General features: G+C 47.6%; 1 protein-coding gene across 1 annotated transcript in view; it reads left to right on the forward strand.

Moving 5' to 3' along the window:
- The first annotated feature begins 509 nt into the window (after positions 1-509).
- The window catches only part of LOC135819766 (complement component receptor 1-like protein), a 74732-nt gene continuing 51974 nt past the window's right edge, over positions 510-23267 (forward strand). The window contains exons 1-3 of the mRNA XM_065333029.1: positions 510-673; positions 8760-8838; positions 22889-23053. Coding sequence (XP_065189101.1) covers positions 8769-8838; positions 22889-23053 — 235 coding nt within the window. The 5' untranslated portion in view covers positions 510-673; positions 8760-8768. The remainder of the gene's footprint in view (positions 674-8759; positions 8839-22888; positions 23054-23267) is intronic.

Here is a 23267-nt window from a genome sequence, read left to right on the forward strand (position 1 = left end):
GAAGTGCGAATCAGGGAGTAGTATAATGACAAGTGTACTAGTACACCTTGTGTTGCACTGCGTCTTTTCCACACGCATAGGACCACTGAAGGTCGCACGCTCCGCGTGCGTATGCGCGCATGCGCAATATGTCACTGCATGCAATGCACATCTACGATGTGCGAATCAGGGAATAGTACGTATTTTACTACTCCACGGTGCGAATGCACTGAACGTGCACAAGTGCACGTTCGCCACGGAAAAGAACATGATGACACTTATGGCATGCCAGGGGTCAAAGGTCAAACTCTGGGGGGTCCCGAGGCCAGACCAAGCGCGCCCGATACAGTGTGCCTTATTTAACCCAAAGGTCAAAGGTCAAACCCTGGGGGAAGTCCTGGGGCCAGACCAAGCACGACCGACACAGTGTGCCTTATTTGGCCCAAAGGTCAAAGGTCAAAAAGTGTGCCAGAACCTGCCCCGCACTAACTACTCACGTAAGCTTCTTCCAAGAACAGCTAGAACAACAACAAAGTATCGAAGGAAAATTCGTGGAGGTAGACCTACATTAATTAAATGTTGTACCTGACAGAGGTATTTCGCTAGTCTGCAGTAGTAGTAAAGAGTTCCTGGCGCTGGCAATCTGCAGGGTCACAAGCGGCTGCCAAGTGATCCAAGTTTCCATGGGCAAGAGGTGAGCGTGACCTTGTCTTGAAGACTCTTTGTTCCCCACATATTCTTTCCTCTGCCCCGGAGATTAGTGTTTGCATTACAGGTAAAAGGAATCCGGTTTAGTTGGTCGACTGTAATGCATAGGTTGTACGGTACTACCCCACCGTTTCCAATGTCTCCAAGACCGCATTGCCATGTTATTAAAGGGGAAGTGTACCCTAAAATCAAATTTTCACCAGTTGTAGTCTTCGAGGGGCTGAGTCGAATGGTCTTGGTCAGAGGACCCTGAGACGCTCCCTTCCGGCTTTATTCCCAATCGAACTCGCGCACTTCCACCGAAACTGGGTGACTGCGCCCTACTAGATTTTTTTTATTCTTCGGAAAACACTGAATTGAGACAAATATATGACGCCATGCTAGACTAATAACTATGTGGAAGGTAATACCGCATACCACACGGCTGTTACGGGGAGGTCACTTGGCAAGATGGCGGCGACCTGTAGCAACGCCCCTGGCAACAGAGGTCACACGGAAAGCGTGGGTACGCTCATCGCATTTTTTCAAATTTTCATGATCATTTCTGCAGAAAGAAAAGGTTCTGTCACTTCGAATACTTGAAATAGTACTTTTATGGATTTCGTCTCTTCAGTCTCTTGCTCGTCAAAAAATGTTGTTGGAGGCAGCTGTGCTCCGCGAAGTGCAACGGATACCGCTCAGTAGCAGATAAAGGAGATGTGCTTCGCAGGACTCTTTCGCAAAATGACGACCTGCGCCTCGGATCGGGGGAGAACTTTTTATCAAGTTTACTCAATCTCCGGACAGCTATAGCTGTTTCGACCTTGTTAGGTCTCATCAGCGGAGTTCACAGTGTGTGGCCGAACAGATCAGCAAGAATTAGTTTCAACCCTGGTACAGTGTTAGGTCTCATCAGAGGAGCTCAGAGTGTGTGGCCGAACAGATCAGCAAGAATTAATTTCAACCCTGTACAAGGAAGGACATGGCACTCGAGAAGGTGAAGCTTAGGAGTCACATTGCCTAACTTGCGTGCCAGAACCTCCGCTCTGCAGGTGGCCATGAAGGTGTGGATGGCATCACCCAGAACCTGCCTTGTTGCTGTTGTAAAAACCAGCTTGCCGCTGAACAGCTTGCGACATGCTGCATACTCTGTGAAGAGTCTCGAGTAGCGATCTCTCAAGGACTTTGCCTGGGCAAGCTATAAGCAGCTGAACCTCGCCGCTGTCCGCAGGTGTGCGACTCTGCACGACTGTAAGGGGAACAGAAGTGAGGGCAGCAATGACATCCGGTTTCAACGCACGGTGTATGTGGTTGCCGACAAATGCTCCGGAGTGATATGCTTGCCGCTTTATTTGGTACTGTGGCAGTACTGCTTCCAAGGAAGTTACGCACGGGCCAGCTGCTTTTTTTAAAATCTTTTACTGTTAATTTCTCGTGCTCTTTTCGAGCCACATCACCTCTCATCCATCAAATTGAGTTCCTTTTCTTTCTCCTTCCATAGGAAGTGCAGATTTGATGCCACAGTCTGCAAGCCAGCAGCCACTACTTCCTGCTGCTGAATGTGCAGCGTCACACACTGCAGCTGCCTTAGAATGCTTTGTGCTTCTGACTGTACATGTAGGTGTAGTTGTTGTGTTGCTGTGTCGTGTACGTTCTTGTAGCGTCACAAACTGCAGCTGACTAAGAATGCTTTGTGCTTCTGACTGTAGGTGTAGTTGTGTTGCTGTGTCGTGTACGTTCTTGTAGGCATTGATAAGTGCTGTAAACGCTGCAGAGTCACCGTCATCTGCAGCAAGAAACATACATTTGTCAGTGCAATATCGATTTGATGTGCGTCAGCACAAAGTGCACCGTAAATCCAGGGATAAATCCCTAGATCTAGGTGGAGCACAGGAATACACACGTCTTGCAGCTCAACAGGAAGAATGGCTTTTCTAATCACGTTGTTGTACCGCCGTGCGTGCTGCAAGTTGGCACCTTCTGCAACGAACTCTGTATTTAAAGCGTTCTGGCAGCAAGTCAGCAATTGCTTTGTATGGCGGTGATGCAATGTCGTACAGTTTCATCAGGGGAATATCCATGCCAATTGTTGCATCGTCTAAATGCAGACTGGATAAGGCTGGAGCTACATGCATATTCATATGCATGAGTTTTTTGGTCATCACACAACACATTAATACTCAGCACAGATTCAATGGCTTTCGCATGATATCTCACAAGGTGCTGAGTTCCACGGCTAGTATACTACACAACTTTTCACCGCCTAATCTGCATACCAGCTGTATTTTCTTGGTGTTTTTCCATTTCAAATCCACTGAATAAATAACAATTTCCACTAAATGTTGCTAGAGATTTGGACCCAGCGGGGCCAACAAGGAATCAGCGGGGCCCCAGCAGTAACAAAAAACAGCTACACAGATACTCTTCTCCTCGGCAAAACTACCCTTGACGTGACGAAAACTCGTTGAGCACCTCAAGGAGGCAGCAAACTTCGGTGACTAGAACGATCGAACGGCAACAACTTCAGAGACAAATTTCCATGAAGAATGGCTTTTCTCAGCGAAGGAAAGCTCAAATTCACTACTTTTTTCTTTGGCGAAGCATGGCCAGGATGTTGCGCAACTGTAGCCGCGAGGACAGCTCGACGCGGTGATCAGAAGTGGTGCTTTGGAGACCCAACTGAGCAGAGATTGCGTTCAAAATACACCTCCTTGAGTACAAATTTTGAACGTTGAGAACGGGAAAGTCCCGGGAAGCGCCATCTCCTGTACAAAAACCAAGTGGGCCCGTTTTGTACTGTCGTAACAGCCGTGTACCAGTGTAATGAGAGTTCACATAATAATAGCAGCAATTCATCATGTATCGTGTTTCAAGACTTGTGTTCGAAACTTCATAGCAGTTTCTCCAACTGCAAGAATCGTGCAATATTGTAGATACTAAATAGGGATTTGTATGGAAAAAGTCACTAAAAACGCCGTTTCGTTCTTATAAAAGCACGGATGACCGCGATTGGTCCATATGTTGTAGTCTTGTGGCCGCTGAGTGGACAGGTTTTGGTCGGAAAGGCTGCGATGCAGCGTTCGGCCCTTATTCTCAATCGAACACGGCTGAGTGAGCGGTCACGTGCTCATGCGTACACCAGTCGCCTGGTCACCGTGCCTGCAGAGTACAATTTTCACATCAAGATTCAACTCAAAGGTTCAAAGCAGGGAGTCGTAAGGGGCTTTTACGACTCCCTGATTCAAAGGTTCAACTCGAGTGACATAAACGGGCCCAAACAGGCTGTAAATGAGCACGTGACCGCTTACTCAACCGTGTTCGATAGGGTATAAGGGCCGAATGCTGCATCGCAGCCTTTTTGGACCAAAACCAGTCGACTCAGCGGCCAAAAGACTACAACATATGGATCAATCGCGGTCATCCGCACTTTTATAAGAACGAAACGGCGTTTTTAGTGACTTTTTCCATACAAATCCGTATCTAGTAGGGCGCAGTCACCCAGTTTCGGTGGAAGTGCGCGAGTTCGATTGGGAATAAAGGAGGACGGGAGCATCTCAGCTTCCTCGGACCAAGACCATTCGACTCAGCACCCCGAAGACTACAACTGGTGAAAAATTATTTTAGGGTATACTTCCCCTTTAACTGGTCTCGTCATCGTCCTGTAATTATCGGCCTTCTTTGCTGCCGTGGACTTAGCTTCCGCACACTTTCGCTGCGCCAACCTTCCCCTCTTCGTTCCTACTTAACCGTGAACCTTCCAATTAGTTAGAAAGCTGTCGGTTTGCGCACTGGAGTCACTGGAGATGTGTTAGAGATGGGTGTCAGGTCATTGAATGCCAGTAGCCTGTCAGTGTTGTGCCCTGTTATCGCACTTTCTGACTCCTTATTATCGTGTTACAGTCGCTTCAGAACTCGTTCCCATGTGTTGTGTTCTATTTTTACATATCAGTATATGGCTCGGTATCCGAATTAAGATTACTGCATTAGTTTGAAATTTTGCCGGCCAGGTTCAGGAAGTTACTGAAGTCGCCAGGAGTGTTAGTGCGAGAGAGAGAGAGAGAGAGAGAGAGAGAGAGAGAGAGAGAGAGAGAGAGAGAGAGAGAGAGAGAGAGAGAGAGAGAGAGAGAGAGTGTGCAATTGTGTGTGTGTGTGTGTGTGTGTGTGTGTGTGTGTGTGTGTGTGTGTGTGTGTGTGTGTGTGTGTGTGTTGTGTGTGTGTGTGTGTGTGTGTGTGTGTGTGTGTGTGTGTGTGTGTGTGTGTGTGTGTGTGTGTGTGTGTGTGTGTGTGTGTGTGTGTGTGTGTGTGTGTGTGTGTGTGTGTGTGTGTGTGTGTGTGTGTGTGTGTGTGTGTGTGTGTGTGTGTGTGTGTGTGTGTGTGTGTGTGTGTGTGTGTGTGTGTGTGTGTGTGTGTGTGTGTGTGTGTGTGTGTGTGTGTGTGTGTGTGTGTGTGTGTGTGTGTGTGTGTGTGTGTGTGTGTGTGTGTGTGTGTGTGTGTGTGTGTGTGTGTGTGTGTGTGTGTGTGTGTGTGTGTGTGTGTGTGTGTGTGTGTGTGTGTGTGTGTGTGTGTGTGTGTGTGTGTGTGTGTGTGTGTGTGTGTGTGTGTGTGTGTGTGTGTGTGTGTGTGTGTGTGTGTGTGTGTGTGTGTGTGTGTGTGTGTGTGTGTGTGTGTGTGTGTGTGTGTGTGTGTGTGTGTGTGTGTGTGTGTGTGTGTGTGTGTGTGTGTGTGTGTGTGTGTGTGTGTGTGTGTGTGTGTGTGTGTGTGTGTGTGTGTGTGTGTGTGTGTGTGTGTGTGTGTGTGTGTGTGTGTGTGTGTGTGTGTGTGTGTGTGTGTGTGTGTGTGTGTGTGTGTGTGTGTGTGTGTGTGTGTGTGTGTGTGTGTGTGTGTGTGTGTGTGTGTGTGTGTGTGTGTGTGTGTGTGTGTGTGTGTGTGTGTGTGTGTGTGTGTGTGTGTGTGTGTGTGTGTGTGTGTGTGTGTGTGTGTGTGTGTGTGTGTGTGTGTGTGTGTGTGTGTGTGTGTGTGTGTGTGTGTGTGTGTGTGTGTGTGTGTGTGTGTGTGTGTGTGTGTGTGTGTGTGTGTGTGTGTGTGTGTGTGTGTGTGTGTGTGTGTGTGTGTGTGTGTGTGTGTGTGTGTGTGTGTGTGTGTGTGTGTGCTGGCACGTTGTCCTACCCCACTCACTGAGGGATGGTGATGGTCGTCTTGCGAGATTCCTTTCGAGTCTCTCTCCCCTCTCGGATCAGTTTAGGCAGTGAGCGAGTACAAGTGTGTGTGTGTGTGTGTGTGTGTGTGTGTGTGTGTGTGTGTGTGTGTGTGTGCGTGCGTGTGCGTGTGCGTGTGTGTGTGTGTGTGTGTCCCATATGGTGCCGTGGTATGTGCAGCGATTTCCAATCGATAGGTTGCGGGTTCGATTCCCGACGATTGTGGTCACACACGTCTTTCTTCTCTTTCTCAGACTCTTCCTGACTTCTCTTTCATTCTCCTGGGTGGTTACCAACAGCCAGTGCATGCCGGAGTATGTGGTATGATGTGTGCGCGGGAAAAATAAATAAAAAAGACCAAAAAGTAGAGATTCACTGGCCAGAAAAAGCCACTTCATAGCTGTGTGGTGTAGACCAGGCTGAATAGTGGCAGTCAATTCTTCAGCCTTGCAAGCTGTTGAATGGTGCAATCCCAGCACAAGTTGCTATGGCTTCTGCTTTTAGCATCGCTATCATCGCCTCCGGCGATGGGCGTCCAATGGTCCAATGGTGTGTGTGTGTACTCCGTGTGGTGTAGACCAGGTGAGCAGTGGGGGTCGATTCATATGGCTTTGCCAGTTGTGTGGATTAGACAGTTATCTGGTGCTTGTCTTGATCTGTTTTTTCTTCTGTTTATAAAGAGAAAATCTGTGGGCGCACATCCAGTGCATTTGCGGATTTGTGTGCTTCTCTTGTGACGGGCGTATACATGGTACATGGTGTGTGTGTGTGGGAGGGGTGGGGTGGGGGGGGGGGGAGGGGGTGGGGGTGTGCTGTGGTGCCTCGCCTGTCACAAGTGTGTGGCTCAGTCCCCAATCATAGTGGAGCCATGTTGTGGTGCGCACTGTGTGTACCGCGGCCGCCGCTTCCGTTCGGTGTAGAGCAGGAATAGACACCGCTGCCCAGGTTCTCCCCTGGCCATGCATCGGTCTGGTGGTAACAATCGCAGATGACCCGAATCCTGGTGAACTCTCGTTTTGGTGTCCCGGTTGCCGTGGGACAGCGTTCTCCCATTCTCCCTCCATTTCCCCTCTGGGGCCCCCGTGACCCTTGTGGCAGTGGCTCGATAGGACAGGAGGACAGATGTGTGTGTGTGTGTGTGTGTGTGTGTGTGTGTGTGTGTGTGTGTGTGTGTGTGTGTGTGTGTGCCAGCTAGTTCGGTTGGTGGGTGCACTTATGCCAGATAGTGTTGGGCCTGTTGCCAACGGGCTCGGCTGCTTGAAGGTGTATTGTTGTACCTACCACCTTTGTTGGTTTCAGGGTTCATATACTTTCTGTTTGAAGTATACATACCTGTTAACCATGGACTGCTTCTGGCTAGATTAACTCTTGTGTGATCAATGGTGCTAGTGAAGCTTATATCAGATCCACTCTGATTTAGCCACCCACACTAGTACCAAGTATTACCTTCACTGGGGGCAGGGGTACCTGCAGTTGGATCCCGGGACGGATACCCTGATGCCGTCAATCCTTTTTCTGCACCTTGTCCTCACCCACTTACTGAGGTGTGGTGAGCCCATAAGTGGGATCATTTCAAGTCCACCCTAGTTTGGGGATTTCAGGGGGTGTCGGCCGTTGGGTGGTTCAATGGCCAATTGAGTCATCTTTCCAAGATTCCTTTTGAGTCTCTCTCCCCTCTCCCGGGGAGACCCACGTGACCAGTTTTGGCAGTGAGCAAGTACAAGTGTGTGTGTGTGTGTGTGTGTGTGTGTGTGTGCATGAGAGAGAGAGAGAGAGAGAGAGAGAGACGAAGATTAGAGGGATGAAGGCAGAGGGAAACGGAAAAGCAGACACATGACCAAGATGAAGAAAGGGACAGTATGAAAAGACAGAGGTGAAAAGACGGATAGATTGAGCAACAGAAACAGACAGAAACTGGCACAGAGAGAAAGACATGTATGGGGTGGAGACAGAGATGGAAAGTGCCTGAAAGTCTTTTGATGGCACCAGGGAATATAGTGGGCTGCCTACACTCCACCCCCCCCCCCACACACACACTCACCAGGCATCAAACTCCTTGTCTGTTGTCCAAATTTGGAGCTCCAGGTGTGGTCAACATGATTAACGACCGAGGAATGATGCATCATTGTTCTAATTTGGTGCCCAGCAGCTTACATCCTCCCGAGTTACTGTATTCTCAGAAAGTATCTCTCTAGGGCTTGCGGACAATGCACGCTGGTTGTCCAAGCGGCCAAGAAATTCTGTTTCCTTGCAATGGCATGCTTGCGACCTGAACATAAAAAACGAATTTTTTTAACGTGTGGCGTCATCTGGCACAGATTTTGAACTACACCGGCAAACCACACCAATGGTGTTCTGCCTGCGTACGGCCACCACCAGCCTCTGTGAATCAATGCACAGATATACAGGAACCGGCACAGACGAGGAAAGAAACTGGCCCTTGCGAAGGCGAACAAGCCCACCATGCATCAGTTGTGGACATTTGGGATTTCATCACAACCTCTCATCACAACCTTTCGTGGTATAAGAGTGCTCCTTGCCAGTGAAACTCACACAACTTAAACTTGAAATGCTGCATTTCCGAACATCAAGAAAATTGGCAACACAACACCTGAACCGAAGAAATCTAGATATGACCCTCCCCTGCCCACCCGCCCACCCACAACCTGAGCAGACATTAAATTGACATGACAGCTAGAATGGACTGATGTTTCAGCTATCTATTTTTATTCAAAATGAAACTCTCCCTGACCCATCCACCCATACTGGCCATAGATGCCACTTTCTCGTTTGGCGCAAAAGAGCGATGATTATGGTTTTCTTGATAGTGGCATCATCAAATTTATACTTGAAGAAGCAATCATTATGCTACTGTTTGTGTGCTGCACATGGATGTAGGGTGGGACAATGGCGAGTGCAAGCAAGTACTTACTGCTCCTGCTTTGTACGGTGTCCACGCAGATCTACTCTTCGCTCGGTAAGTGATGTGCCAGTAGAGCAGCTATGCAGAACTGCTATGTGGAACAGCATTTCGAATAAGCTTAGCTAGCGTAGTCACTTGGAGATTTTAAATGGGGATGGGAGAGCTACAAATGCAATGCTAAACAGGAAGGGAAGTGATTTGCCTGAAAAGCGAAAAATGCCAACCCCAACATAACTCGAACCTGGATTTTTCATGTGATTTCTTCTATTTTAATTCTGTTTACGGGCTCAGTGTCATAGGGACATTTGCAAATCTGACGAGCCGTCACGAACAATACGGCAAAATGTACGTGGCGTGAACCTACTTGTTATCGTAGTGAACTCGTCCACAATGGTGTCATGCATGACGAGTAACGTTAGATATTGGGGTCTACGACGGATCACCGAAAACGGGTTCACCGAAAGACAGTTCACAGAACGACACGACCTCGAACGACATTTCACCGAACGTCAATTCACAGAAAGGCCTGCCTCACCGAAACGACGATTCACCGAAATGAGATTCACAGAATGTATGGTACACCGAATGATATTTCACAGCGGTATCTTTCACCGACTGATCGCTTCACAGAATACCACCCCAGAAAGTCAAATCCACGTCGAACTCAGGATGTCATTGTTTGGAGAAGCGCATTGCTAAAATTCAACACGAGATCTCTGCGCCCTTCGCCTAAGACTTCTCTCGGTGGGGAGCTGTGCCACAGTAGCCAATGAAACCCCCTCTGACGCGAACTGTACAATTTGCTGAGTCGATTCGTGTGTTGTTCTGCTTCGGTTGCCGATGGTATCCCGTACTTCTGCTTGTTCTTGCAACGTTGCATCGGGCGTGTGGTTGTGATGTCCTGTAGCTTTTAATAATTATGTAGTCATCTTGGGAGATGATCCGTCCTTTGCAACCCAGTTCATCTTTTCGCTCACACCACCAATACATCACTACTTCTCGTCCTCTCTTCTCGATGACGTATCCGTGTCCCTTGTAAATCCATTTCAGTCCGCCACGCTTCGTTGTTGTGACATAGTCCGGTGGGCCAGGAAATTCGTCACTTCCATCATCCATGTCCTCCATGATTGTCACTGTTTATACCCTACAATAGCCAGCATGCTGCGTGAAAAGTGAGCATTTCGCTAGACATGTATGTGTAGAACATAGTGCCAATACAGTACAGTGCCAGATTCTGTGAAATACACATGGACTAACTGAACAAATTGCTGTTTGTTTCGATGTCCAAATGAGCCTACAGTGCCAATTTCGTTGTTACTTCCTCCGCGTCATCGAAATTGTCGCAGTTTGACTTTTGATATAAAACGGGGTATTTACTCACCAGCACTCGTACCACAGGTAAGGAATCCGACATAGGCGATGGTCATCAGTATAGGGTGACGGCAAAGTTCTATTTTCTGTTATTGGAAGCTGGAATTTTTGAACTAGACGCAATTTCTTCGCTGATGTCGCTGCGATGGTAATTTCGACTCGGTGAGATCAGTCAGGCGTTGCAGCCTGCACATTTCTCGTGCTTATGGCCATTCACTCAAGCCTCATCACTGTTTTACCTTAGCTGGGGTGAGAATGACTTCGTGGAACAAGTGGCAGCGCTTGGAGAAACACCGAGGGGTCAGCAAACTAAATGCCTGCAACAGCAATAAATTTGTCGCTCTGGCCGAGACACTCAGTACATGATTGTACCTGCAAGAGCCGTGTAGACTCTACATGTAGTGCTAGTGATGCACACGCAGGTGCCGTACCATCATCCCCCCCCCCCCCCCCGGGTATACCAGTGAATCAGGGCCGGGCAGTGATGCTGAAAAAGAGGGCGCGCTGGACGTGATAGTACACTTACCTGCATGAGCTGTGACCACACAGCTAAAATAAATGGGCATGCCACGGCTAAAAAATGTTCATTTCAAGATCGAGGTGATTCCGCCGACGGTAATCAGCCGACCTCGCAACGATCGTGTATTCTTACTAGGCTTCGTTGGTGGTGAAGTAGAAATCATCCAGAACTAGCAGACGACAAGCATAGCAGCTCTTGTCCTGTGGAGAAAGTCAAAGCGTTTGAGATGAGGCGCGACCAACTTTCAACCTTCCTTGAAATATTTTGGAACGATATTTTTGCGTCCATTGACATCAGCGACGACGAGGACTTCATCTCTGCATGAAAACTCTCAGTCCAACTGTCCTGAAACGTTACTCTAGGCTTCAGACTATCATACTGTGTAATACGTTTTGAATGGCTTAGCTTATGGAGTTGTCAGTAACAAGTGACAAGTCACTAGTCAAACTGCGACAATTTCGATGACGCGGAGGAAGTAGTTTCGTTCGGTGTAGGGAGTATTCTGTCAACCGTCTTTCGGTGTTAGGGTCTTCTGTGAAAGTGTTTTCGGTGAGGAAGGTTTTCTGTGAACTGGTCTGTCGGTGTGAGAAGCATTCTGTGAATCGTCTTTCAGTGAATTGTCGTTCGAGGAACTGTCGTTCTGTGAATCGGGTTTCGGTGAACAGTCGGTATCCCTTGGCGTCCGGTTTTTGAGCAATTCGTTTACGCAAAGCTTCCCCTTTCTTTATGTCTGATATTGCTGACCCACCCAAATAGCATGGTGTGTTGCTTTGCTTCATCGAATTGTAGTTAGACGGTATTGTCATGTTATTAACTGGTCTCGTCATCGTCCTGTAACGGTCGGCATTCTTTGTTACCATGGGACTTAGCTTGTGCACATTTTCGCTGCGCTCACTTTCCCCTCTTTGGTACTACCATAACCTTGAACCTTCCAAGCTGGAAAGCTGTTGGTTTGCGCACTGGAGATGTGTAGAGCTAGGCCTCAGGTCGTTGAATGTCTCAGGAGCCTGTCAGTTTTGTTCCCTGTTCACGGGCGTCGGAAAGTATTTTAGTGCGGTATGGTCAGCCATCTGAAGTACAATATACAAAGTTGGGGAGTGGTGGCTGAGCCGAAAATGTTGGAAAGTGAGATCCCAGATCAGTGTATTTTATTGATTCACATGGTCCCAGGGAAAATAGTGGTACGGTCAAAACCATAGTGACCGTACCATGTCCGACGCCCCTGCTATTATCGCACTTTCTGACTACTTATTATCTTGTTACAGCAGTGGATAGTTGCTTCATAACTCGTTTCCATGGGATTTCTTCTATTTTAATAATGTTATGTTTATTGGCTCAGTATTCAAGTATTCAAGTTCTGCATAGCGAAGCTGTGGACGCAGCATACTGCTGCTACACTTCAACGCGGGAATGCGTATAACAATAATAAAAATAATAATAATGATTCACAGGAAGTGTGAGTTACGAAGTCTGAAGAAAACGTTGAACGGTCTCTGCTTGGATGACGACTACACCATAGCTCAGTGGTTAGAGCATCGCTGGCTACAAGCGAGGGTCCCTGGTTCGAGTCCTGGTGGTGACAGTCAATTTTTTCTTCAGACTTTTCCCGTTTGTCTCTTTCCCTCAAAACCAGTTAATATTTTATGACTTGGGGCTCCCCGCGTGCTAGTTTGTACGTGAAGTGTGTGGGTACAGTGAGGGCTGCGTCCCACCCGCCTGTGTGGATTCACAGGAAGTGTGAGTTACGAAGTCTGAAGAAAACGTTGAACGGTCTCTGCTTGGATGACGACTACACCATAGCTCAGTGGTTAGAGCATCGCTGGCTACAAGCGAGGGTCCCTGGTACGAGTCCTGGTGGTGACAGTCAATTTTTTCTTCAGACTTTTCCCGTTTGTCTCTTTCCCTCAAAACCAGTTAATAATAATAATAATAATAATATTAACTGGTTTTGAGGGAAAGAGACAAATGGGAAAGTCTGAAGAAAAAATTGATTGTCACCACCAGGACTCGAACCAGGGACCCTCGCTTGTAGCCAGCGATGCTCTAACCACTGAGCTATGGTGTAGTCGTCATCCAAGCAGAGACCGTTCAACGTTTTCCTCAGACTTCGTAACTCACACTTCCTGTGAATCCACACAGGCGGGTGGGACGCAGCCCTCACTGTACCCACACACTTCACGTACAAACTAGCACGCGGGGAGCCCCAAGTCATAAAATATTTACTGGTTTTGAGGGAAAGAGACAAACGGGAAAGTCTGAAGAAAAAATTGACTGTCACCACCAGGACTCGAACCAGTGACCCTCGCTTGTAGCCAGCGATGCTCTAACCACTGAGCTATGGTGTAGTCGTCATCCAAGCAGAGACCGTTCAACGTTTTCCTCAGACTTCGTAACTCACACTTCCTGTGAATCCACACAGGCGGGTGGGACGCAGCCCTCACTGTACCCACACACTTCACGTACAAACTAGCACGCGGGGAGCCCCAAGTCATAAAATATTAACTGGTTTTGAGGGAAAGAGACAAACGGGAAAGTCTGAAGAAAAAATTGACTGTCACCACCAGGACTCGAACCAGGGACCCTCGCTTGTAGCCAGCGATGCTCTAACCACTGAGCTATGGTGTAGTCGTCATCCAAGCAGAGACCGTTCAACGTTTTCCTCAGACTTCGTAACTCACACTTCCTGTGAATCCACACAGGCGGGTGGAACGCAGCCCTCACTGTACCCACACACTTCACGTACAAACTAGCACGCAGGGAGCCCCAAGTCATAAAATATTAACTGGTTTTGAGGGAAAGAGACAAACGGGAAAGTCTGAAGAAAAAATTGACTGTCACCACCAGGACGGTGAGACAGACGTCGAGGACCCTCGGTCATTCGCAACGCTGTCACCTCCAAACCAACTAGTCGCAAGCCCGCGCTGGGCACAACAGTACGAAGTAGTGGTTGCGACTTCGGCGATAATTTGTAAGAAAGGGTTTGCTCCCCACACCGGAGCTCGCGCTATTCCTACTTCGTACTGTTGTGCCCAGCGCAGGCTTGCGACTAGTTGGTTTGGAGGTGACAGCGTTGCGAATGACCGAGGGTCCTCGACGTCTGTCTCACCGTCCAGGAGCGACACTGACTCACGCTGCTATCTGGTGTTCACGAGGTGTTTTGTCGCGCTGGAAACAGAGCGTCTCTGTAAGTTTGTATCCCTGATGATGTTTGTGCCTGGAGAGCACTATATAAGTGGTGCTCTTCAGGCACAATCTTCCTCAGCCTACTCAAGCTCAACTTATGAGGGGTGAATTCCCCGAAACACTGTGTATTGAGCAGGGAGTGGTGCTTTCTTGCAGGTTTGCCGAGTCGAAGGTTCGATGGACTTCTCGTGTGCTCTGGATGGCAGTCGTGAGTCAGTCAAGTGTCAAGTAAAGTCGGCGGAATAGCGCGAGCTCCGGTGTGGGGAGCAAACCCTTTCTTACAAAATAATAATAATTTTTTCTTCAGACTTTTCCCGTTTGTCTCTTTCCCTCAAACTAGTGAAGATTTTATGACTTGGGGCTCCCCGCGTGCTAGAGTGTACGTGAAGTGTGTGGGTACAGTGAGGGCTGCGTCCCACCCACCTGTGTGGATTCACAGGAAGTGTGAGTTACGAAGTCTGAAGAAAATGTTGAACAGTCTCTGCTGGGATGACGACTACACCATAGCTCAGTGGTTAGAGCATCGCTAGCTACAAGCGAGGGTCCCTGGTTCGAGTCCTGGTGGTGACAGTCAATTTTTTCTTCAGACTTTTCCCGTTTGTCTCTTTCCCTCAAACTAGTGAAGATTTTATGACTTGGGGCTCCCCGCGTGCTAGAGTGTACGTGAAGTGTGTGGGTACAGTGAGGGCTGCGTCCCACCCGCCTGTGTGGATTCACAGGAAGTGTGAGTTACGAAGTCTGAAGAAAATGTTGAACAGTCTCTGCTGGGATGACGACTACACCATAGCTCAGTGGTTAGAGCATCGCTAGCTACAAGCGAGGGTCCCTGGTTCGAGTCCTGGTGGTGACAGTCAATTTTTTCTTCAGACTTTTCCCGTTTGTCTCTTTCCCTCAAACTAGTGAAGATTTTATGACTTGGGGCTCCCCGCGTGCTAGAGTGTACGTGAAGTGTGTGGGTACAGTGAGGGCTGCGTCCCACCCGCCTGTGTGGATTCACAGGAAGTGTGAGTTACGAAGTCTGAAGAAAATGTTGAACAGTCTCTGCTGGGATGACGACTACACCATAGCTCAGTGGTTAGAGCATCGCTAGCTACAAGCGAGGGTCCCTGGTTCGAGTCCTGGTGGTGACAGTCAATTTTTTCTTCAGACTTTTCCCGTTTGTCTCTTTCCCTCAAACTAGTGAAAATAATAATAATAATAATAATAATAATAATAATAATGACTACACCATAGCTCAGTGGTTAGAGCATCGCTGGCTACAAGCGAGGGTCCCTGGTTCGAGTCCTGGTGGTGACAGTCAATTTTTTCTTCAGACTTTTCCCGTTTGTCTCTTTCCCTCAAACCATTTAATATTTTTTATGACTTGGGGCTCCCCGCGTGCTAGTTTGTACGTGAAGTGTGTGGGTTACAGTGAGGGCTGCGTCCCACCCGCCTGTGTGGATTCACAGGAAGTGTGAGTTACGAAGTCTGAAGAAAACGTTGAACGGCCTCTGCTGGGATGACGACTACACCATAGCTCAGTGGTTAGAGCATCGCTGGCTACAAGCGAGGGTCCCTGGTTCGAGTCCTGGTGGTGACAGTCAATTTTTTCTTCAGACTTTTCCCGTTTGTCTCTTTCCCTCAAACCAGTTAATATTTTATGACTTGGGGCTCCCCGCGTGCTAGTTTGTACGTGAAGTGTGTGGGTTACAGTGAGGGCTGCGTCCCACCCGCCTGTGTGGATTCACAGGAAGTGTGAGTTACGAAGTCTGAAGAAAACGTTGAACGGCCTCTGCTGGGATGACGACTACACCATAGCTCAGTGGTTAGAGCATCGCTGGCTACAAGCGAGGGTCCCTGGTTCGAGTCCTGGTGGTGACAGTCAATTTTTTCTTCAGACTTTTCCCGTTTGTCTCTTTCCCTCAAACCAGTTAATATTTTATGACTTGGGGCTCCCCGCGTGCTGGTTTGTACGTGAAGTGTGTGGGTTACAGTGAGGGCTGCGTCCCACCCGCCTGTGTGGATTCACAGGAAGTGTGAGTTACGAAGTCTGAAGAAAACGTTGAACGGCCTCTGCTGGGATGACGACTACACCATAGCTCAGTGGTTAGAGCATCGCTGGCTACAAGCGAGGGTCCCTGGTTCGAGTCCTGGTGGTGACAGTCAATTTTTTCTTCAGACTTTTCCCGTTTGTCTCTTTCCCTCAAACCAGTTAATATTTTATGACTTGGGGCTCCCCGCGTGCTAGTTTGTACGTGAAGTGTGTGGGTTACAGTGAGGGCTGCGTCCCACCCGCCTGTGTGGATTCACAGGAAGTGTGAGTTACGAAGTCTGAAGAAAACGTTGAACGGCCTCTGCTGGGATGACGACTACACCATAGCTCAGTGGTTAGAGCATCGCTGGCTACAAGCGAGGGTCCCTGGTTCGAGTCTTGGTGGTGACAGTCAATTTTTTCTTCAGACTTTTCCCGTTTGTCTCTTTCCCTCAAACCAGTTAATATTTTATGACTTGGGGCTCCCCGCGTGCTAGTTTGTACGTGAAGTGTGTGGGTTACAGTGAGGGCTGCGTCCCACCCGCCTGTGTGGATTCACAGGAAGTGTGAGTTACGAAGTCTGAAGAAAACGTTGAACGGCCTCTGCTGGGATGACGACTACACCATAGCTCAGTGGTTAGAGCATCGCTGGCTACAAGCGAGGGTCCCTGGTTCGAGTCCTGGTGGTGACAGTCAATTTTTTCTTCAGACTTTTCCCGGTTGTCTCTTTCCCTCAAACCAGTTAATATTTTATGACTTGGGGCTCCCCGCGTGCTAGTTTGTACGTGAAGTGTGTGGGTTACAGTGAGGGCTGCGTCCCACCCGCCTGTGTGGATTCACAGGAAGTGTGAGTTACGAAGTCTGAAGAAAACGTTGAACGGCCTCTGCTGGGATGACGACTACACCATAGCTCAGTGGTTAGAGCATCGCTGGCTACAAGCGAGGGTCCCTGGTTCGAGTCCTGGTGGTGACAGTCAATTTTTTCTTCAGACTTTTCCCGTTTGTCTCTTTCCCTCAAACCAGTTAATATTTTATGACTTGGGGCTCCCCGCGTGCTAGTTTGTACGTGAAGTGTGTGGGTTACAGTGAGGGCTGCGTCCCACCCGCCTGTGTGGATTCACAGGAAGTGTGAGTTACGAAGTCTGAAGAAAACGTTGAACGGCCTCTGCTGGGATGACGACTACACCATAGCTCAGTGGTTAGAGCATCGCTGGCTACAAGCGAGGGTCCCTTGTTCGAGTCCTGGTGGTGACAGTCAATTTTTTCTTCAGACTTTTCCCGTTTGTCTCTTTCCCTCAAACCAGTTAATATTTTATGACTTGGGGCTCGCCGCGTGCTAGTTTGTCCGTGAAGTGTGTGGGTTACAGTGAGGGCTGCGTCCCACCCGCCTGTGTGGATTCACAGGAAGTGTGAGTTACGAAGTCTGAAGAAAACGTTGAACGGCCTCTGCTGGGATGACGACTACACCATAGCTCAGTGGTTAGAGCATCGCTGGCTACAAGCGAGGGTCCCTGGTTCGAGTCCTGGTGGTGACAGTCAATTTTTTCTTCAGACTTTTCCCGTTTGTCTCTTTCCCTCAAACCAGTTAATATTTTATGACTTGGGGCTCCCCGCGTGCTAGTTTGTACGTGAAGTGTGTGGGTTACAGTGAGGGCTGCGTCCCACCCGCCTGTGTGGATTCACAGGAAGTGTGAGTTACGAAGTCTGAAGAAAACGTTGAACGGCCTCTGCTGGGATGACGACTACACCATAGCTCAGTGGTTAGAGCATCGCTGGCTACAAGCGAGGGTCCCTGGTTCGAGTCCTGGTGGTGACAGTCAATTTTTTCTTCAGACTTTTCCCGTTTGTCTCTTTCCCTCAAACCAGTTAATAAATAATAATAATAATAATATATAATAATATATGTATATAGTATCATGTTACAGTGATTGAGAGTTACTCTTAACTCGTATCGATATGTCCTTTTCTCTTCTACAATAATAATATATTTACTGGTTTTGAGGGAAAGAGACAAACGGGAAAAGTCTGAAGAAAAAATTGACTGTCACCACCAGGACTCGAACCAGGGACCCTCGCTTGTAGCCAGCGATGCTCTAACCACTGAGCTATGGTGTAGTCGTCATCCAAGCAGAGACCGTTCAACGTTTTCTTCAGACTTCGTAACTCACACTTCCTGTGAATCCACACAGGCGGGTGGGACGCAGCCCTCACTGTACCCACACACTTCACGTACAAACTAGCACGCGGGGAGCCCCAAGTCATAAAATATTTACTGGTTTTGAGGGAAAGAGACAAACGGGAAAAGTCTAATAATAATAATAATAATTTGAAAGTAGGACGGAGGCAGAAAATATTACAAAAAATGTATTATCTACGCATGCATCTACGCAAGAGTCACCACCAGCCAATTAGGACATGTGTCAAAGTATTGAACGTCTCTTCTACACATAATTGGAGTGACATGGCCAGCAATCGAGGACATCTGAGAGTTGTAATTTTTGTACTCCTCCGAGGTGTGATTTTTGGTGTGCTGAAGCCATCTGCAAAAAAACTGCAGAAAATGGTTGTTGTTTGATCCTTTGGTGTAATCTTTGTTGCTAGTCGAAGCTAGTTGCTGTTTGGAGCAGAAACGCTGAAATTGACTATTTTCTGCATGTACTCATACATGTACTCATGTACTCAGGCATGCAGTCTCACTCGTATTTTAGCTCTTTTTCTGGAATGGATGCTGCTCTGCGCCCCTTGGTGAACATTTCCTGCGCTCGTGGAGCAGCTGAAAAGGACCACTGGTATGTCTGGCTCCTGGTTTGAAAGTGGAGAGTCGACTTTTGTGCCTTGAAAAAGGAGTAGAGAGCGATAGAGGTACGTCTGTTGCTTATTTTTGAGTGCTCCTCGTACATTTTTGATCGTGATAGAAATTCTCAGACCAAAGTCAGACCAAAGTCAGCGCGATGATGGCCGTACAGTTTTCTTGTGGATTTTTTAGTTGTTTCATCTCGTATCTATGTCAGTATCGTGATGGTGAAGTGGAGAGGGTGATTTTCTTCCTCTAGGCTTCGTTCGGCCGACTTTGCTTCGTCCTCGTTGAAAAGTGATCCTGAAAAAAAGGTCGATTTGAAAAATTATGTTGATTTTCAATGTACGTGATGACATGCGATTGCTGGCTATGTATGTTTCTGAACTTCTTTTCCTTATAGTTGTAGTCTTTTAGCTTATTTCCATCATTCCCTGTAGTCGTTTGACAAGAAGGGAACGAAAACGTTCAATACTTTGACACATGTCCTAATTGGCTGGTGGTGACTCTTGCGTAGATGCATGCGTAGATAATACATTTTTTGTAATAATAATAATAATAATAATCCGCAACTACCTGGGCCAACTTCTCTCTCAAGTGTCTGAGGATGTGCAGCTGGAGCCACCGCTGCAACCTCTACCGACGGTCTGCACGTTTGACCATGGTCCTGCCCTGCTCACTGCGGACGACGCCAGACCAGACATCAAGGCCAGGGGGTTTTGGTCGGTACAGACTGATGCATTTTTTGATGTAAGGGTGTTCTATCCCAACGCACAGTCGTACCGATCTCGCCCGCTGGCTGAGGTGTTCCAATGGCACGAGCGTCAGAAGCAGTCGGCATACGGTGCCCGGATCCGGGAAGTTGAGCACGCGTCGTTCACCCTGATCGTCCTGTCTTCTGCTGGTGCCCTGGCGAAGGAGGCCACCCAGTTCCTGAAGCTGCTCGGAACGAAGCTCTCCACCAAGCTCTCGCAGCCTTATCCCCTCGTGATGGGAAAGCTGCGGACGGACCTGGCTTTCAGCCTTGTCCGCGACTCCGTCCTGATGGTTCGTGGGAGTCGCCGTGCATTCCGTGCACCTGGTCTGGCGGCGGATGTGGATGCTGTTTCTGTGGAGGCCCGCATTCCCGCCACTACGTGACGCTAAGTCCTCCTGGGGTTTACCGCTCTCCGGTCCTCTTTCATCCCGTTCTCCCCTCTTTTTTGGGGATTCTTTGTACTTCGTCTTTCTTGTTTTTCTTGTTCCTTTGTTTTTTGTAGGACAGATTTTTGGTGTACTGATTTCGGTTGTTGTTGTGTCTGACTCTATTCCCAATATCTAATTCTGTGTTTGGTTTTCCAACTCATTGGGTTGTAGTTTCCATCATGAGTTTGATTCCATTGTGAGTTTGATTCCATCATGAGTTTTGATTCTATTTGCTATTTTTCGTTCCATTTTTGAGCTCACATAATAATAATTTTTTTTTTTTTTTTTTTTTTTTTTTTTTTTTTTTTTTTTGGGGGGGGACAAACTGGTTTATTATGTACTATTATGTGAGATGAAATAAAACAGGAAAGGGCACAGGCCCTGATACGTGCAAGGGATAGCAATCAACATAATAATAATAATAATAATAATAATAATAATAATAATAATAATAATAATAATAATAATAATAATAATAATAATAATAATAATAATAATTTGGAAAGGATTGGGAGAACTTCAAATTCAAATGATCAGTCGGGGAAGTGAACTGCCTGAAAAGAGAAAAAAACGCCAGACCCACCAGGACTCGAACCTGGGACCCTGCTTGTCATGAGCAATGCTCTAACCACTGAGCTATGAGACCAGGCTGAACCTAGAAGGCGCTGACAAGTTTTTCACTCCAAAGGCAGCTCACAACACGTGCCACACATACTGATGGCACTTGGGTCTTTTTCCCTCCCCCAGGGGACCAACCACGGTCAGTTTCTGGAAACTACCAGAGGTGAAAGAAAGTGATTAAATTTGGAAAGGAATGTCAGCGCCTTCTAGGTTCAGCCTGGTCTCATAGCTCAGTGGTTAGAGCATTGCTCATGACAAGCAGGGTCCCAGGTTCGAGTCCTGGTGGGTCTGGCGTTTTTTTCTCTTTTCAGGCAGTTCACTTCCCCGACTGATCATTTGAATTTGAAGTTCTCCCAATCCTTTCCAAATTTAATCACTTTCTTTCACCTCTGGTAGTTTCCAGAAACTGACCGTGGTTGGTCCCCTGGGGGAGGGAAAAAGACCCAAGTGCCATCAGTATGTGTGGCACGTGTTGTGAGCTGCCTTTGGAGTGAAAAACTTGTCAGCGCCTTCTAGGTTCAGCCTGGTCTCATAGCTCAGTGGTTAGAGCATTGCTCATGACAAGCAGGGTCCCAGGTTCGAGTCCTGGTGGGTCTGGCGTTTTTTTCTCTTTTCAGGCAGTTCACTTCCCCGACTGATCATTTGAATTTGAAGTTCTCCCAATCCTTTCCAAATTTAATCACTTTCTTTCACCTCTGGTAATTTCCAGAAACTGACCGTGGTTGGTCCCCTGGGGGAGGGAAAAAGACCCAAGTGCCATCAGTATGTGTGGCACGTGTTGTGAGCTGCCTTTGGAGTGAAAAACTTGTCAGCGCCTTCTAGGTTCAGCCTGGTCTCATAGCTCAGTGGTTAGAGCATTGCTCATGACAAGCAGGGTCCCAGGTTCGAGTCCTGGTGGGTCTGGCGTTTTTTTCTCTTTTCAGGCAGTTCACTTCCCCGACTGATCATTTGAATAATAATAATAATAATAATAATAATAATAATAATAATAATAATAATAATAATAATAATAATAATAATAATAATAATAATTGTAGAAAGGGAAAGGACATATATAATAATAATAATTCAAAGGATCAGTCGGGGAAGTGAACTGCCTGAAAAGAGAAAAAAACGCCAAACCCACCAGGACTGGTGAGTCCTGGTGGGTCTGGCGTTTTTTTTCTCTTTTCAGAGGCAGTTCACTTCCCCGACTGATCCTTTGAATTTGAAGTTCTCCCAATCCTTTCCAAATAATGATAATAATAATAATAATAATCTAGAGTGTACGTGAAGTGTGTGGGTACAGTGAGGGCTGCGTCCCACCCGCCTGTGTGGATTCACAGGAAGTGTGAGTTACGAAGTCTGAAGAGAATGTTGAACAGTCTTTGCTGGGATGACGACTACACCATAGCTCAGTGGTTAGAGCACCGCTAGCTACAAGCGAGGGTCCCTGGTTCGAGTCCTGGTGGTGACGGTCAATTTTTTCTTCAGACTTTCCCCGTTTGTCAGAGGATACCAGGTTCAAGTCCTGCTTGGAAGTGAAGCATTTTTCCCAGCCGTGTAGTGACCCACAGTTAATTGGGAACTCGTGGCCTGGCATGAGGGAAACATGGATGCAGTGAATGGAGGTGCCTGGTCCAAACTGTCGTAGTGGGCAAACAAGGTCCACCTAGGGATAAAAGGAGCCAACTGTGAGCGAAATTGGAAATTTGGCATGGTCGGGGTGATATTTGGTCGATGATTGTGGCGATAAAAAGGATCAACTCGTGTCCAGTTGTGTTTCCGTCGTCTTGTCACGAATATAGTCTTCTAAGTTAAACATAGTTATCTCGTCGTCCATTGCCTGAGCGTGGAGATGACACGGGGCTGGGAACAGGTGGAGAAAGTAAAGTTACAACATTGGTGGTAGCGGTGGGATTTGAACCCACGCCTCCGCTGAGACTGGAGTAAAGTACAAGAAACTACTTCTTTGCAAGCTTGCACATCATTGGCATACCTGATGAGGGCCATTTGCCGAAGATTAATACTGGATTGATAAACGGGCTCAACGTTGTTGCAGAGGGAAGGAGAAGGAGAAGGTCTGCTCTAGAAAAACTGCTTCCTATGAATGATTTTTGTGACATGGGAAATTGTGGGCACAGGTTATGCGATCGAGTACACCAGCTAAACCAGAATTTGAACAGTCAGACGTGCACAATCTAGCACAAAACTGACAATTTCCCATGTTACAAAATGTTTTCCTTGGCTCACCATCTGAGTTCCTAGGAATGAAGCTGCAGAAAGCCTCACTTCTGCTACAAAGAAAATGTTGCTTCTTGTGCTACACAAAACTTCCTAATGTGGTTGTGTCTGAAAGCACCTAATGTGGTTGTGTCCCTAACCAAATATAACTGTTGATGAGACTCTGGCGAAAACGTTTCATTTTTTCATGTTTCAGGTCTTTGTCCAGCATTGAACATAGAGGAAGCTGCATTCAACAAGACCTCAAGATCCGTAGGCGTAACTTTGAACGTCACCTGTCCAGGGAAAACCCACTTTGTCGGGGTACAACAGGCTACGTGTTTGGCAAATGGGACCTGGTCTGCAACGCCCAATTGTTCACGTAAGGCTTTTGTTTCTCGTAGTGTTTGTGCTTATGTTCCACGCATTCTGAGAATGTTGCGCATTCTGGGAATTTCCAGCTTGCGCAGATAATGGAGAACGACTGATAGATTATATTGTACTGACGACAACCGCACCGTGGTGCATTTTCCACCCGTATTAATCTTGTTTGCTAAAGATTGGTCCGGAATTGGGCCGGAATAGTCCAAGGTTAG

This window comes from Sycon ciliatum, chromosome 6, assembly GCF_964019385.1.
Source record: "Sycon ciliatum chromosome 6, ocSycCili1.1, whole genome shotgun sequence".
Taxonomy (NCBI): Eukaryota; Metazoa; Porifera; class Calcarea; order Leucosolenida; family Sycettidae; genus Sycon; species Sycon ciliatum.